The 18386-nt window shown below is 44.1% G+C and overlaps 1 protein-coding gene across 3 annotated transcripts in view; it reads left to right on the top strand.

Moving 5' to 3' along the window:
• PALLD (palladin, cytoskeletal associated protein) overlaps nucleotides 1-18386 on the top strand; it is a 478084-nt gene that overhangs the window by 104080 nt on the left and 355618 nt on the right. The window contains exon 1 of one of the 3 annotated variants that reach the window (XM_040333047.1): nucleotides 16991-17201. The exons of the other annotated variants lie outside the window; for them this stretch is intronic. Within the exon in view, the coding sequence (XP_040188981.1) occupies nucleotides 17152-17201 (50 nt within the window). The 5' untranslated portion in view covers nucleotides 16991-17151. Of the gene's footprint in view, nucleotides 1-16990; nucleotides 17202-18386 lie in introns of those variants that run through there. 3 annotated transcript variants of the gene reach the window in all.

Raw genomic sequence — 18386 nt, 5'->3', positions numbered from 1 at the left:
TCAGTGTCCTGCCAAAAATGTCCCCCCTGTACTGCGGGGGCGGCATTGAAGGACCCGGCCTTGGGGTGGCAAAGGAAGTAAATCCGGGCCTGCCCATCCGTCCATTTTTATTGGACAGGATGGGATTGGATGTAGGTGTGTGTCAACAGACAAATGTCAGTTGACAACCACTGCTCCATAAAGAGCAATGGATGGTCCAATCGGGTCCGCCTGAGAAACTGACAGGTGGACCTGATTGGTCAGTTAGGGCCAGATTCACAGTGGAGATACGAATCAGTTACGCATAGATAGCCAGAAGATCCGACAGGTGTAATTGTTTTACACTGTCGGATCTTAGTAAGCAGTACCGTGGCCGCCTCTGGGGGGAGTTTGCGTCGTAAACCAGCGTCGGGTATGCAAATTAGGAGTTACGGCGATTCACGACGGATTTTCGCGTTCGCTACGTCGCCGCTAGTCTAGTTTCCCGTCGCAAAGTTAGTCGTCGTTTTAGGTGCCCTAACTTTAGTCAGCAAGCGTATTGCTGTCTAAAGTATGGCCGTCGTTCCCGCGAAATTTAAAAATCAACGTCGTTTGCGTAAGCCGTCCGGGAATACGGAATTACGCTACGCGCGTCGCCGTTTGAAAAAATGACGTCACGGCGCGCAATGCACGACGGGAGTTCAGAAACGGAGCATGCGCGGTAGGTCCGGCGCGGGAGCGCGCCTAATTTAAATGGCACACGCCCATTTAAATTGGCCCGCCTTGCGCCGGAGGCCGCCGGCGTAGGTTTTCATCGCAAGTGCTTGGTGAATCAGGCACTTGCGATGAACATTTTGCATCATGGCCAGATATTCCTTTTCTGCCCCCCGCAAGAATAACTGTCTTGTTCTCTCTCCCCCTTTTTACACTTCAGTCAACTGACTAGCCTTAAGCCTTGTACACACGATTGGATTATCCGACAGGAATTGTGTGATGACAGGCTGTTGTCTGAAAATCCGACCGTTTGTATGCTCCATTGGACAATTGTTGTCCGATTTTCTGTCCGTCGGACAAAACTCCAAAGTACAAACACGCATGCTCAGAAGCAATGCTCACTATAACACTACATTAGCAGAAGTTGCCCAAAGGGTGGCGCTAAAGAGCTGAAAAAACACATCGTTTTGTGTTTGTTGGCCGACAATTCTTTGCCATTTGTATGTAAGACAAGTTCCTGGCCAACCCCCCCCTCGGGCAAAAGTCCCTACACTTTGGCTGCAGAAAATCCGATCGTGTGCATGGGGCTTTAGTTTCAGACTAAACAGATGAGACATTATTGTCACACAAGACATACCAAAGATAGGGTTGGAAGGTTGAAAGGGACAGAGGAGCAAACTGTCACACTATTCTGCTAGGTGTATGAGTGGACTGTGAGTGTACAATACACTCTTCTACCAACAAAAATACACAATGAACTGTGCAAGGATAGCCAAGCAGGCTGCACTGCATGTATTGTACCTTGGAATTGTAACACGTTAGAATGTGTTGCTGTCAGTAATAAACACTATAAAGTGGCCCCTTACATGCAGGGTCATCCAGCTGGAGTGCTTCCTTCCTGGGGTGTTAGCACACTCTGGATGGACAGGTGCAGCCTCCAGTCTGGAAGCTTTACCCCCTACAAAACTTATGTCCACTTTTTTTTGTAAATCCTAGAGTAAAAAGTTGTTACCTGTCATACCTTTAACTTGTTTTTATATTTCTACTTTATTATATTTTGTACTCTTTTTTTTTTACATCCAGGTGGAAGCACAGCTTCTGCTGTACTTTTTTGTTCACTTGGATATACGCTTAATGAATATAAGTGTTGTTGGGCTCATAGACATCACATCTCAACAGTGGCGTCACTAGGGTTGGTGTCACCCGGTGCGGTAAAACATGGTGTCACCCCCCCCTCTGTCTAGGCTGCCCAGCACCAAGCAGGCAGTGCACGGGCACGGGGCGCACCCAAAACCAGCCCCTGTAAATGATAGTATAGGGCAGTATAGTGGCAGGTTAGGGTAGTATAGAGTGGTATAGTGGCAGGTTGGTGTAGTGGGGTGGTATAGGACAGGTTAAGGTGGTATAGGGCATGTTAGGGTGATATAGGGCAGGTTGGGGTGGTATAGGGCAAATTAGGGTGGTACAGGGCAGGTTGGGGTGGTATAGTGCAAGTTAGGGTGGCATAGGGCAAGTTGGGATGGCATGGGAAAGGTTGGGGTGGTACAGGGCAAGTTAGGGTGGCATTGGGCAGGTTGGGGTGGTATAGGGAAAGTTATGGTGGCATAGGGCAGATTGGGGTGGTACAGGGCAAGTTAGGGTGGCACAGGGCAAGTTGGGGTGGCATGGGAAAGTTTGGGGAGGTACAGGGAAGGCTGGGGTGGTACAGGGCAGGCTGTGGTGGCACAGGGCAGGCTGGGTGGTACAGGGCAGGCTGGGGTGGTACAGGGCAGGCTGGGGTGGTACAGGGCAGTTTGGGGGGGTACAGGGCAGGCTGGGGTGGTATAGGGCAGTTTGAGGTGGTACAGGGCAGGCTGGGGTGGTACAGGGCAGGCTGGGCATGTCAGCTAAAAAAAAAAAAACGGGATGGTGTCACCCCTTTAGCGGGTGTCACCCGGTGCGGACCGCACCCCCCGCACCCCCCTGGCAACGCATCTACATCTCGATCCCCCTCTGTTCTCTTGGCCATTAACAAAATAAAAACTGTGTAAATACTTATTTTCATGCCACTCCAGTCTGGTTACGTGATCCCCTGTGTCAGCTATCAGTGGCTGCAGGGGAGAGGAGGGAAAGCTCAACAGCTACTGGTAAAGCCTGGAGCAGTGAGGTCACCTATAGCCTTCTATGGCTCATCCGTTGTCAGTGCTCCCTCGTCTCCTCTGCAGCCACTGGTGGCTGACAAAGAGGATAATGTGACTGGACGGAAGCAGGCTGAAAAGAGGTAAGTATGTACAGTACATCTTTTTTTATACAGGTTACTTAGCATTGGTGTTAAAAGGGGAAGGGAGACATTTGTAAGGCTAGTTAGGTTTAGACTGGAACTACACTTTAATTTCTGCTTTAAAGGAGTTGTAAAGGAAACATTTTTTTTTGGCTGAAATGACTGTTTACAGGGTATAGAGACATAATAGTTAACCACTTAAGGCCCGGACCTTTAGGCAGCTAAATGCCCAGGCCAGGTTTTGCGATTCGGCACTGCGTCGCTTTAACAGACAATTGCGCGGTCGTGCGACGTGGCTCCCAAACAAAATTGACATCCTTTTTTTCCCACAAATAGAGCTTTTATTTGGTGGTATTTGATCACCTCTGAGGTTTTTATTTTTTGCGCTATAAACAAAAATAGAGCGACAATTTTGAAAAAAATTCAATATTTTTTACTTTTTGCTAAAATAAATATCCCCCAAAAACATATATAAATTTTTTTTTTTCCTCAGTTTAGGTCGATACGTATTCTTCTACCTATTTTTGGTAAAAATTGGTTGGTTTGCGCAAAATTTATAGCGTTTACAAAATAGGGGATAGTTTTATTGCATTTTTATTTTATTTTTTTAACTACTTATGGTGGCGATCAGCGATTTTTTTCGTGACTGCGACATTATGGTGGACACTTCGGACAATTTTGACAAATTTTTGGGACCATTGTCATTTTCACAGCAAAACATGCATTTAAATTGCATTGTTTATAGTGAAAATGACAGTTGCAGTTTGGGAGTTAACCACAGGGGGCGCTGATGGGGTTATGTTTCACCTAGTGTGTGTTTACAACTGTAGGGGGGTGTGGCTGTAGGACTGAAGTCATCGATCGAGTCTCCCTATAAAAGGGATCACACGATCGATGCAGCCGCCACAGTGAAGCACGGGGAAGCCGTGTTTACATACAGCTCTCCCCGTTCTTCAGCTCCGGGGAGCGATCGCGAGGGGGGCGGCTAGAAACGAATAGCCGCGCCCTCATCCCGGATCGCTCCCAGAGGCTTACCGACCACCGTATGTACCGGGGGGGTCCCGATCGGACCCCCGACTCGCGGAAAGGCAGGGACGTACGGGTACGCCCATCTGCCTGTATGTGCCATTCTGTGGATGTACATATACATGCGGCGGTCGTTACGCGGTTAACTGATTCCTTTTAAAAATGATTAAAAATAGACAAAAATCAATCATAGTGATGGTTTGTAAAACGAAACTGATTGGTGTTGAGGGGTTTTAGACACACAGTAATCACACCTCCTTGATTAGTGACCACAGAGAGAAAGCTCCCATGACTTTTTTCATCAGGAAACAGACAACCAGGAGGTGTTCAGAACAGAGAAGGATTAGAGCAAAAACGAACAATGAGGACATGAAACCAGGACTGCAGTAAGGTAAAGGAAGCTATTTAGCTAAAAAAAAAATCCTTTAGTGACCCTTTAAGTACTGACTGCTGTTAGCTTTGCCACATTAATTTTACCCACATGGGTATTTTAGCCCCAAACTTGAAGTTTAAGGCTGGGTTCACAGCAGTGTGAATTGGATGCAGGTTTCCCCGCATCCAATTCGCATAGCAGGAGATTGTGACTGGTTCTCTATGGAGCCGTTTCCCACATCTCCGCAGCGGCTCTGGTGCGAATTGTACAGGAGTCCTGTGCGTCTTTTGGTCCGTTTCAGGTCAGAATTCAGCCCAAAACTGAAATCGCACCTAAAATGGTCAATGAAGACGCACCAGACTCCTGCTGTGAGCTGCTGCAATCTCAAGTGTGAACCCAGCCTCAAGGGGTTGTAAACCTCAGACATGAAATATGAATAAAGCATATCCCTTTACAGCAACTACTTGTCTCGATCCAGAGCACTAAGGGGGTTTGCACTTGTAGTGCAAAGTGGATATGCCTTTCGTAAATAACCCACAAAGTGTCATTTCTGTCTGTTGCTTAATTCCTCTGTTATCAGCATGAAGCACTTCTGACAAGTTTTCCTGACACCAAGAGAAAAAAGGTGACAGGGAGGGATCTCCAGCACACCACTTATGATTGACAGCCTCAGCTCTGTTCCTGTGTGCTGTGTGAAGGGAGGTGGGTCTCTTCCCTCCAATCAGCTCTCAGAGCCCTTCTCACTGAGCTCTGCAGAGTGTAACTTCAGCTCTCCACCACCTGTTTTCTGACAGCTCAAACAAGCTGTAATAAATTCTTGATTTTGAACGGTTGTAGAGAAGAGAAGACTGCTGATATACAAGTACAGCTTATGTAAGAGGATTTGTTTCATTTCTGTGTATCACCTGAGGCCAGTCACTTTTCTGGGTAAGTGTTTAGTGTGGCAGTGTGGGCAGGTTTTGTTTCTTGAATTGATATTAAAGTGGTAACCATATGTAAATCAATAAAAAAGAGAAATAACAAATCAAATAATGGTTTGGAATTTAAAAAGCATTTTTATGGATCCTGGTCTTTGTACAGTTAACCAGAGCAACCAATTTAGAAATAATATTTTGTTGGCTTTTATTTGGTTGATTTGAGCTACTGCATTTTACACATCAGCTTTGCTCTTAGCACTGATGCATTCAGTGAGCTCTTAAAGCGGAGTTCCGGCCCAAATTTTTATATTTTTTTATTGATCCTAGCATTAGTACTAATTAAATACAATAATGTTTAGACAAAGTACCTCATGTATTTATTAAAAATATAAATCACTTACTGAATATATTCTCCCTCCTGTTCTGGCCGTTTCCATCACTATTGTGGGCATGTGAAGCCCAATTAATATCTCTTCCTGGTTTGCTTTGGAGAGGTGCATGCTGTGTAACCAGCATGCACCTCTCGATCATGCGCTATTCAACGGCGGTCGTAGCACCGATTGTTTCTAAAGTTGTCATAACAACGGGTGGCAACGGAGGAAAGTCCTGCCCAGTTGTTATGGCAACATAGATAAACACATCTCCGCTTCAATCACGTCATTTCCTGTCAGGAAGTAACGCAATTTTTGATCACAGTACTGCCCACAGATACTTTATTATGTATATTTTTGATATGTTTCAGTACGTTTGTTGTTATCTTGTGCCGGCTGGTTTGAGGCCTGTGCGGCCTGGGGGCCGTGCTCCCCTCCCTTCCTTTATTTGGTTGGGTGGGGGGATGGCCTCTTGAGGCGTGCTGGCCTCCTGCGGGAACTGGGACTGTCTAATTTGAGTTTGGTCCTAGAAGAAATAGGTTGGATTACGCCATGTTTGCACATTGATGGGCCCTGGCCTGATTTTGTACGATCACTATACTTTACTGCACTTGATTGGACTGTAGTGTTATGTTCCCACTGTGTTGGTTTATTTTTGTACTGCCCACAGACTCCTGGGAAATGATGTGTCATCATTTGCCAGGAGCACAGGCGAGGGAGGAAGTGACCTAGGAGCGCCGCGGACCAGGAAGTGGCAGATTAGGAGTACTACATAGCAACAGGGCGATTCTGATAAGTTAAACATTTTTTTTCCAAAATGTGTTTTTATAGGTTTCCAGGAGTCTGATAATGTAAAAAAAAATTTTAGGGTGGAACTCCGCTTTAGGTTATAATGATTTTGTCTCAACAAAGGATGTATTTATAGGGCCAGATTCACAAAGGTTAGCGGATCTTTAGATCCGTGTAACCTATGTGTTTTAAGATCCGCCCTCGCAAGTTTGTGAGGAAAGTGTCAAATTCACAACACACTTACCTCCAAACTTGCGACGGCGGATCCTAACTCCCCCGGCGGAATTCTAATTCCGCGGCTGGGGGAGTGTACTATTTAAATCAGGCGCGCTCCCGCGCCGATTTAAATACGCATGCGCCGTCCGGGGAATTTCCCGGCGTGCATTGCTCCCACTGACGTCAATAGGACGTCAGTGGTTGCGACGTGAGCGGGACTTGCGACGCGTGTGTTCGTGAATCGGCGTACGCAAACGACGTAGGAAATTTCAAATTCGACGCGGGAACGACGGCCATACTTAACAACGGGTACCGCGCTACGGAAACGACGTAAGAACACAGCGCCGGGTCCGCGTACGTTCGTGAATTTCGCGTATCTCGCTGATTTACATATTATTCAGTGTAAATCAGCGGGAACGCCCCCGGCGCCATTTTTAAATCCAAAAAAAGATCCGACAGTGTAACACAGTGTGACACTGTCGGATCTCAGCCCTATCTATGCGTATCTGATTCTATGAATCAGGTGCATAGATAGGACCAGTAAAAATCAGAGATACGATGGTGTATCTGTAGATTATGGAAGAGCCCTGGGGCCATCATAAAAAAAAAATACTAAATTCTGAGTTTCAAAGTCAGAATTCTGAGATTAAAAAGACAGAATTCTGTGTTTCAAAGTCAAAATTCTGAGATTAAATGTCAGAATTCTGAGATTAAATGTCAGAATTCTGAGATTAAATGTCAGAATTCTGTGTTTCAAAGTCAGAATTCTGAGATTAAATGTCAGAATTCTGTGTTTCAAAGTCAGAATTCTGAGATTAAATGTCAGAATTCTGAGATTAAAAAGACAGAATTCTGAGTTTCAAAGTCAGAATTCTGAGATTAAATGTCAGAATTCTGAGATTCTAAATATAGTAGTCTCTATTAGGAGGATTTTAGGAGCAATTAGCAATAATGTAGTAACACCCATAGACCATCATTCTGCAGACATACAAGTCTGGTGCTCTAGATATAGATCTGTAAATCTATCTTAGTTACAGCATACAGTATGGAGAAGCAGGCAATGCTGGGCTCTCTGGTTCCTCTACAGTCCCACAGTTTACTGTCATTTGCTCTAACATAAAGAGGGATGCTGAAAACGAGTGTATTGTGTGTGTGAGTGGGGGGGGGGGGGGGTGACACAGCTTCCATAGATAGCAGAACACAATGCACCCCAACTTTTAGGAAACATTGCACTGTTGCCCCAACAAGAGGGAATTGTGAGCACAATGTGTGTCTTTGTTCAGAATGGCTTGATCATAGCAATTACATGTCTGGACTAATTCTTACAGAGAATGAACCTCATATTACACAAATCGATACAGGTATATAGCTTGAGAAATAGCTTAATGCATAGGGTGACAGACTTGGGTTTCATATTTTGTGGGTTCGAATCCAGGAGACAGCACAATTTGTTTTTAAGTTATATGTATATATACATATTATTTTATACATTGCTCTTAGATTAAAATAGAGATGTCCCAATACCAATATTAGTAAATCAATATATTGAAAATGTATATGTCTTCAAAAAATTAAGCTCTGAGCTGGATTCGAACCCAAAACTTAAAAACACAGAAGTCTATTACTCTAACCATTGAGCTATAACCCAAATCATAAAACTCTACTGGTTTTTTAGGTTTAATATGGGGTTCATTCTCTGTAAGAATTAGTCCAGACATGTGATTGCTATGATCAAGCCGTTCTGACCATAGACACACATTGTCCTTCTGCCTTCTAGCCATTCACAATTCCCTCATGTTGGGGCAACAGTTCAATGTTTCCTTAAAGTTGGGGTGCATTGTGTTCTGTTATCTATGGAAGCTGTGTCACCCCCCCCCCCCCCACTCACACACACAATACACTCGTTTTCAGCATCCCTCTTTATGTTAGAGCAGATGACAGCAAATGGAGGAACCACAGAGCCCAGCACTGCCTGCTTCCCCATACTGTATCCTGTAACTTAAATAGATTTACAGATCTATATACAGAGCAAAAGACTTGTATGTCTGCAGAATGATGGTCTATGGGTGTAACTACATTATTCTTAATTGCTCCTAAAATCCTCCTAATAGAGACTACTATATTTAGAAACTCAGAATTCTGATATTAAATCTCAGAATTCTGACTTTGAAACTCTGAATTCTGAGATTAAAAGTCAGAATTCTGAGATTAAAAGTCAGAATTCTGAGTTTCAAAGTCAGAATTCTGAGTTTCAAAGTCAGAATTCTGAGATTAAAAGTCAGAATTCTGAGTTTCAAAGTCAGAATTTTGAGATTAAAAGTCAGAATTCTGAGATTAAAAGTCAGAATTCTGAGTTTCAAAGTCAGAATTCTGAGATTAAAAGTCAGAATTCTGAGATTAAAAGTCAGAATTCTGAGTTTCAAAGTCAGAATTCTGAGTTTCAAAGTCAGAATTCTGAGTTTCAAAGTCAGAATTCTGAGATTAAAAGTCAGAATTCTGAGATTAAAAGTCAGAATTCTGAGTTTCAAAGTCAGAATTCTGAGTTTCAAAGTCGGAATTCTGAGTTTCAAAGTCGGAATTCTGAGTTTCAAAGTCAGAATTCTGAGTTTCAAAGTCGGAATTCTGAGATTAAAAGTCGGAATTCTGAGTTTCAAAGTCAGAATTCTGAGATTAAAAGTCAGAATTCTGAGATTAAAAGTCAGAATTCTGAGATTAAAAGTCAGAATTCAGAGTTTCAAAGTCAGAATTCTGAGATTTAATATCAGAATTCTGAGTTTCTAAATATAGTAGTCTCTATTAGGAGGATTTTAGGAGCAATTAAGAATAATGTAGTAACACCCATAGACCATCATTCTGCAGACATACAAGTCTTTTGCTCTGTATATAGATCTGTAAATCTATTTAAGTTACAGGATACAGTATGGGGAAGCAGGCAGTGCTGGGCTCTGTGGTTCCTCCATTTGCTGTCATCTGCTCTAACATAAAGAGGGATGCTGAAAACGAGTGTATTGTGTGTGTGAGTGGGGGGGGGGGGGTGACACAGCTTCCATAGATAACAGAACACAATGCACCCCAACTTTAAGGAAACATTGCACTGTTGCCCCAACATGAGGGAATTGTGAATGGCTAGAAGGCAGAAGGACAATGTGTGTCTATGGTCAGAACGGCTTGATCATAGCAATCACATGTCTGGACTAATTCTTACAGAGAATGAACCCCATATTAAACCTAAAAAACCAGTAGAGTTTTATGATTTGGGTTATAGCTCAATGGTTAGAGTAATAGACTTCTGTGTTTTTAAGTTTTGGGTTCGAATCCAGCTCAGAGCTTAATTTTTTGAAGACATATACATTTTCAATATATTGATTTACTAATATTGGTATTGGGACATCTCTATTTTAATCTAAGAGCAATGTATAAAATAATATGTATATATACATATAACTTAAAAACAAATTGTGCTGTCTCCTGGATTCGAACCCACAAAATATGAAACCCAAGTCTGTCACCCTATGCATTAAGCTATTTCTCAAGCTATATACCTGTATCGATTTGTGTAATATGAGGTTCATTCTCTGTAAGAATTAGTCCAGACATGTAATTGCTATGATCAAGCCATTCTGAACAAAGACACACATTGTGCTCACAATTCCCTCTTGTTGGGGCAACAGTGCAATGTTTCCTAAAAGTTGGGGTGCATTGTGTTCTGCTATCTATGGAAGCTGTGTCACCCCCCCCCCCCCACTCACACACACAATACACTCGTTTTCAGCATCCCTCTTTATGTTAGAGCAAATGACAGTAAACTGTGGGACTGTAGAGGAACCAGAGAGCCCAGCATTGCCTGCTTCTCCATACTGTATGCTGTAACTAAGATAGATTTACAGATCTATATCTAGAGCACCAGACTTGTATGTCTGCAGAATGATGGTCTATGGGTGTTACTACATTATTGCTAATTGCTCCTAAAATCCTCCTAATAGAGACTACTATATTTAGAATCTCAGAATTCTGACATTTAATCTCAGAATTCTGACTTTGAAACTCATTTAATCTCAGAATTCTGACTTTGAAACACAGAATTCTGTCTTTTTAATCTCAGAATTCTGACTTTGAAACTCAGAATTTAGTATTTTTTTTTTTTATGATGGCCCCAGGGCTCTTCCATAGTAGATACACCGTCGTATCTCTTTGTGAATCTGGCCCATGGGATTTGCCTCGGGTCTGACCAGAGGCAGATCCTATAAATACATACAGTATAAAATATGTCACGAAAACAAGCAAAATGGGAAAGTCACATAAGGAATTTACTCATTTAAATACACTATAGTTCCCCTTTATTATAATAATTGTACTAAAAAGATTTAATAAAAAAATAGATTTTTAAAAACACATCTATAGACAAAGAAGCATAAATGTCAAAAGTATTTCACAAGCAATTAGAAAGATGACACGAGTAGCTGAGAAAACTATCACATGAGTGACAAAATGTACTTAATGTTTCATAAATGTTGTAGGCACAAAGACAAATCCTTCTTCCATGTTTCTTTGTGTTCCATAAATACTTAATGACATAAGTGTTCTATCTCCCATTCTGACACATGCTAATTGTGTGAAGGGATGGTGGGAATTTACTTTCTAACAATTGTACAGAAGACTTGACTCCGGTTTCCAATTTTTGGAGTTTGTTTCCCAGCAGCTCTTTCCTCCAGTACTGTACATTTCTATTTATTATCCAGCTGTATATAAAGTGACATTCTGTATACTCTCAGGGGTGTAAGAACATCTCTAGGAGCTGAGCTAACATACAGGTTGAACTAGTCCCCCAGCACCATGTCACATACATTCTTAACCGGCCTCTGAAAGAGAACCTCTAATCAATGTCCTGGCGCTTCCATCCTTACTAAGGGAAACAGGTAGTGAAGCCTTAGGGATTCACTGCCCGTGTCCTACTGCGCATGCGCGAATCGCACAGCGCTTTGTGAATGGGCGGCTGCCTCCTGATACACACAGTTCCCAGAAGGCAGTGCGGCTCATTCACAAAAAGACACAGCGACGTAGGACGAGCCAGAAGATCCACCACGGTGGAAGAAAAGGCAGAAGAGCCACTTCCAGATAGCAACTGCCCTTTCAGGTGAGTATAAAAAATAATGTTTTTCATTTTATTTATTTTAAGATTTTTAGGGGGAAAAAAACAGGTGGAACTCCACTTTGAAGTCTGCACAGGGGTCTTTTGTGTCTTGGAAATTAGTCCTTATGCCAGAACACCTTTTCCCTTTTACCTCAGACTCATACTACTTAGTTGCCACGTAGTTGCCACATAGTTGCAACAGTTGTTTTTTCACTTACGGACAGGAATAAATTATGTCACCCCCTTTGAAAAGGCGCAACCGTAGCGGAAACCCCAACCGTCACACTAAGGACTGGTGGTAGCATACCACAAAACCTCTTTGTACAATACAGCTTGCAAACTTGAGTTTAGGAGCTTTTGGTGTTTTTTTGCCAAAGCTCCTAAACCCAACTCCATAAAAGCCTATGGGGGAGATTCACGAAAACTGGAGCACCCAGAATTTAGTGCAGCTGTGCATGGTAGTCAATCAGCTTCTAACAGTTTGTTCAATTAGACTTTGACAATAAAACCTGGAAGCTGATTGGTTTCTATGCAAAGCTACACCAGGTTTTGCAAGTTTCAGTTTTAGTAAATCTCCCTCTATGTGTCCATGCACATATAGGCTTTTAGGGCCAGATTCACAGAAGAGATACTACGGCGTATCTCCTGAAACACCGTCGTATCTCTTGTCGTATCTATGCGGCTGATTCATAGATAGCCCTAAGATCCGACAGGTGCAATTGACTTACACCGTCGGATCTTAGGATGCAATACTTCGGCCGCCGCTGGGTGGAGTTTGCGTCGTTTTCCTGCGTTGGGTATGCAAATTAGGTTTCACGGCTATCCACAAAGGTTTTCGCGTTCCTTACGTCGTCGCAAGTCTTTTTTTCCCGTCGCAAAGTTAGTCATGTTTTTTCATGCCTTAATTTTACACAGCCCATGTTAAAGTATGGCCTGCGTTCCCGCGTCAAATTTGAATTTTTTTTTTCGGCGTAAGTATGTTACGCACGTCGCGATTCACAAACACGTCGGGCCGCCGTAATTTTGCGCAAAGCACGTCGGGAAAATTGCGAACGGAGCATGCGCAAAACGTCCGGCGCGGGAGCGCGCCTAATTTAAATGGTACACACCCCATTTGAATTGGGCGGGCTTGCGCCGGACGGCTTTACGTTACACCGCCGCAAGTTTACAGGTAAGTGCTTTGTGAATCAGGCACTTACGCTGAAAACTTGCGGCGGTGTAACGTAAACGGGATACGTTACGCTGCGCCGCAGGTACTTGAATCTGGCCCATAGATTCTGCAGCGGTTTGGGGAGGTTCAACCTTCCCTCAACCTTCCTCCCCTGAACACAGAAGAATTGCATTCAGGATATGAACCCTGGCCGCAAAACGTGGCAAAATTATGATAAAAATGCAGAAAACACCAAAAAAAAACAGAGCTAGTGGATTTAAAGAAGAGTTTTTCAGCTGCAAAAACGCTCTATGAAAAATGCTGAAAGTGCTAAAAACGCTAATAAATTCTTAAAAACTTGGCTATTTAGCTTTTTTGAGCCATACGTTTTTGTGGGAGTATAGTTTTGTTAAATGCCACAAGAAAATGCTCAAAAACGCTTATGCAAAAAACGCGAGTTTTAACATGGCATTCTACAGCTAAAGCTACTGGTATTTTTATAATGTCCAGTGTGAGGCTAAAAGAAGACAGAGTAGGAGATATTCGGGTAGGGAATTCCAAAGGATGGGAGAGGCTCGAGGGAAATCCTGGATGCGAGCATTGGAGGAGATGACAAGGGAACTAGAGAGTAGGAGGTCTTGGGAAGAATGAAGAGAACGATTAGGTTGGTATTTTGAGACTAGGTTAGTGATGTAGCTGGGGGCGAGTTGTGAATGGCTTTGTACGTCGATGTTAATATTTTGATTGGCAGGAAAGAGTAGCAGACCCTGAGTGGTTTTCAAGGTGAATGAGTCTGGCAGCAGCATTCATGATGAACTGAATAGGGGATAGCCTTTTTAACCACTTGCCTACTGGGTACTTTTACCCCCTTCCTGCCCAGGCCAATTTTCAGCTTTCAGCACTGTTGCACTGTGAGTGACAATTGCGCTGTCATGCAACACTGTACCCAAACAACATTTTGATCATTTTTTTCTCAGATATTGCTTTCTGTTGATGGTATTTAATCACCACAGTTTTTTTTTATAGCTAAAAAAAGGAATAAAGACTAAACATTTAAAAAAAAATAGAAACTTTTTTCAAAGCTTGTATTAAAATTTTGCAAACAGGTAATTTTTCTCCTTCACTGATGTACGCTGATGAGGTTGCACTGATAAGGCAGCACTCATTGGCATTGGTGGGCACTGATAGGCACTGGTGAGGCGACACTGGTGGGCACTGATGAGGAGGCACTGATGAGGCTGCACTGATAGGTGGCACTGATGGGCACCAATAGGCGGCACTGATGGGCACTGGTAGGTGACACCGATAGTTGACACTGAGGAGGCATTGATGGGCACTGATTGACAACACTGATGGGTGCTGATTGGCAACACTGGTGGCACTGATTGGCAGCACTGGTGGGCACTGTTGGGACTGCACTAATAATGAGGACACTGATAATCAGTGCCCTGATTATCAGTGTACATGTCTCTTTTACAAAAAACAGTTATCAGCTCTCTTCTCCTCTCCTCATGCTGTCAGTGTGAGGAAAGGAGTGCTGATAACTGGCTTCTGTTTACATCTGTGGTCACCTGACACAGCTGATCATGTGGTAATAAGCCACTGATTGGCCCTTTACCTCAATCTGGGATGAGCAGTGCACTGCAGACACTGCAATCACAGAGCACGCCACCTGTGCCCCTTGGTGGGCATGTGTCGGGCACGATCATGGCACGCCGTCATATGATGGCATCCCAGGACTAGCCAGCCAAGCTACAGCGCAGTTGGCAAGTGGTTAAAGTGGTTGGTTAACCCTTTGAAAAAAAAAAATGCAAGATAAGTGCATAATGAGCTAGTATGCATAGTATACTAGCTCATTATGAATTACTCACCTTACATTGAAGCCCCTCTAGCGGTTCTCGTCTCTCCCTCCGGCGGCGACATCTCTCCTGGGGGTTCCTTCGGGGCGTCGCAGCTCCAGCGCTGTGATTGGCTGGAGCCCGGGATGACGTCACTCCCACACATGTGCCCAGGAGCCGCCAGTAACGGCATGGCCACTGAAGCAACAGCACATATGTGCCGCTGCTTCAGTTTGCTGCAGTGCACATGTGCTGATGACATCGGCACATGCAGGGGACAGGGGATATCTCCTAAACTGCGCAGGTTTATGACATATCCTGGGTAGCTACAGGTTAGCCTTATTATAAGCTTAACTGTAGCATGTAGTGGTCTGTAAGGGTTTACAACCACTTTAAATGTAAGCCAATGAGAAGGGAGTTGCAGTGATGTTTTTTTCATGAATCCGATCGTAACTCAGTTGATCAGATTTTGAGATTGCATAATAGAAACAAAGATGTGATGAATCAGAGGCGTTGCTATGGGGGTGCGGGCTGCACCGGGTGACACACCCGCCAGAGAGGTGACACCGGGGCCGCCACCCACCGCTAGACACTGTACTTCTGCTTGTCTGCTTGCAGAGCTGCAGCGGAGCGGTGTGAGCAGGGCATCAAGCCGTGCAGTGGGGGGGGGGGGGGGGGGCAGTAACACTCCCCCATCTAGTGCTGTCCCTTGGGGATCTTCAATGTTTCCGGAGGCAACCGGAGTTGGTGGGCAGAGCTGGGAGTGTGTGGCTGCCTCCTCCACTCCTCCCACAGACTCGTTCACTCTGGCTGATCCCACAGATGAAGGAAAAATAAACGAGGACACAGCAGCATCTCCAGGCATGCTGTAAGTTACTGCACTGCTGCACATGTCACTACATAGAGTCCTAACCTGGCACCATACCACCCCAGCCTGCCCTATATAACCCCAACCTGCCCTATGCCACCCCCACCTGCCCTATACCACCCCAACCTGCCCTATGCCACCGCAATCTGCCCTATGCCATTGCAACCTGCTCTATAACACCTCAACCTGCCCTATACCACCCCAACCTGCCCTATACCACCACAAACTGCCCTATACCACCCCAACTTGCCCTATGCCACCGCAACCTGCTCTATACCACCACGACCTGCCCTATGCCACCCCAACCTGCCCTATGCCACCACAACCTGCCCTATACCACCACAACCTGCCCTATGCCACCCCAACCTGCCCTATACCACCACAAACTGCCCTATACCACCCCAACTTGCCCTATGCCACCGCAACCTGCTCTATACCACTGAAACCTGCCCTATGCCACCACAGCCTGCCCTATGCCACCACAACCTGCCCTATGCCACCACACCCTGCCCTATATCACCCCAACCTGCCCTTTGCCACCTAGCCTGCCATATACCACCGCAACCTGCCCTATACCACTGCAAACTTTCCTATACCACCCAAACCTGCTCTTTACCACCCCAGCCTGCCCTATACAACCCCATCCTGCCCTATGCCACTGCAGCCTGCCCTATATCACCCCAACCTGCCCTATACCACCGCAACCTGCCTTATATTAACTCAACCTGCCCTATATCGCTCCAGCCGGCCCAATACCACCCTATACTTTAATTTACAGGGGCCATTTGGGGGTGCGCATCTTGACCGTGCGCTGCCTGCAGGGCGCTGGGCAGGATAGACAGGAGGGGGGTGACACCATGTTTTGCCGCACCAGGTGACACCAACCCTAGTGACGCCACTGTGATGAATAACCTACAATTACATCTTCCAACCATTTATCAAACTCCGTTTTCTTGTGTAGCCTATCGATTGATTGGGCTGTTGACCATAGATTGATTATTGACTATCAGGAGAGACCAATTGTAAAATAAATCGATCATTTACCAAAGCGTACTTGACCACCATTAGCGTAGATGAGTGGAACCGATAGATTTTCTGTCCCTCCTTAGCGGGCTGAATAGTACATTTACGCACAGCCACGGCGGTTCCCTGGTGTCGTGTTTGTCCTTTGCCTCTATACTTTGTGCTGAAAGGTGTCACTCATAGAGAAATCCCCAGACAATGATAAGAAGGAGGAGGAAAGGAGGGAAGATCAGAGCAGCAGCTAAAGTGTTAGGTGTTATTTTTGGATGTGAGCATTCCTCCCCAAAATACACACCCTGCCTTAGCAGCTCCTATTCTGCCCCCTCCCCAGGTCTGTCTGACTCCCATGGACTGTGTAGTAAAGCAGGGCTGGTCAGCAGCCAGGAGAGGTCTAAGCACATGACTTCCTCCTCCTAGGCTGCAGGAGGCTTTTGTTGTGTGAGATCAGGAGGACCTAGAAGAAGGAGGAGAACGTGTGATCAGTGTGTGCTGTGTGCTGCTGTGTGCTGCTGTGTGCATGTGGATCACATCCTCAGCGACAGGACTGCGACAACCTCACCACCCATGGTAAGTGACACTGGCACTCTGTGTGATCGGGCATGTCAGCTCTGATCACATATTAGCACTTTGGATTGTTAGCACTGATCAGAGATTTTAGCACCAGGGATGTTTGCAGTGATTTGGGATTTTAGCGCTGGGATTGTGGATTTTAGCAGTGATCGGAGATGTTAGCAGTGTGGTGATCGTCTGTAGACTTTATAAATAGTTGTTGTTGGCTGGCAGTGTGTGGTTTGTTTTCTAGGTGACGTTGGTGCTGCTGTCACCCAGCAGGGGACTGTCAATCATTAACACAGCGATCTGATCGGTCCTCTCCAGCCATCAGGGACAACATAAGGGGGAGATGATGAATCATTCCATACAGATTGGCTCTGTGCATTCATCTTCATCATCCTCGTGTGTCCCCAACTTTCCCTAAAGTCCCAGCACAGGCATTGGTGACACATGTGATCCCTGGAAGTTGTGCTGTCATTGATCAGTGTTGGTTCATCGCAGGACTAGGGTCATTCTCCAGTGCTGGGAGTTCTGCTAATAATGGCCATTATGTAGGATTGAACTAATCAGGGCATTACATAACCACTCCAAATTCACAAATCCTTTTTAATGGGATGTGTGCAATGCACCTGCTGCCCAGCCGTCTATGGATTGCAGAAACAATCAACACATATTATATTATATTATACTGTATTACAAATATTATTCAAAAAGAGTCAAAATAATGATAGTGCAAGTTCTGTATTATTACAAATAATATTCAAAAAGAGTCAAGACAATGATAGTGCAAGTTCTGTATTATTACAAATAATATTCAAAAAGAGTTAATGATAGTGCAAATTCTGTATTATTACAAATATTATTCAAAAATATTTAAAATAATAATAGTGCAAGTTCTGTATTATTACAAATAATATTCAAAAGGAGTTAATGATAGTGCAAGTTCTGTATTATTACAAATATTATTCAAAGAGTCAACATAATAATAGTGCAAGTTCTGTATTATTACAAATATTATTCAAAAAGAGTTAAAATAATAATAGTGCAAGTTCTGTATTATTACAAATTATCAAAAAGAGTCAAAATAATGATAGTGCAAGTTCTGTATTATTACAAAAAATATTCAAAAAGAGTCAAAATAATGATAGTACAAGTTCTGTATTATTACAAAAAATATTCAAAAAGAGTCAAAATAATGAT

Source organism: Rana temporaria, chromosome 1 (genome assembly GCF_905171775.1).
Source record: "Rana temporaria chromosome 1, aRanTem1.1, whole genome shotgun sequence".
NCBI lineage: Eukaryota > Metazoa > Chordata > Amphibia > Anura > Ranidae > Rana > Rana temporaria.
Note: the sequence above shows the minus strand (reverse complement) of the source record. Positions and strands in the feature narration are given on the sequence as shown.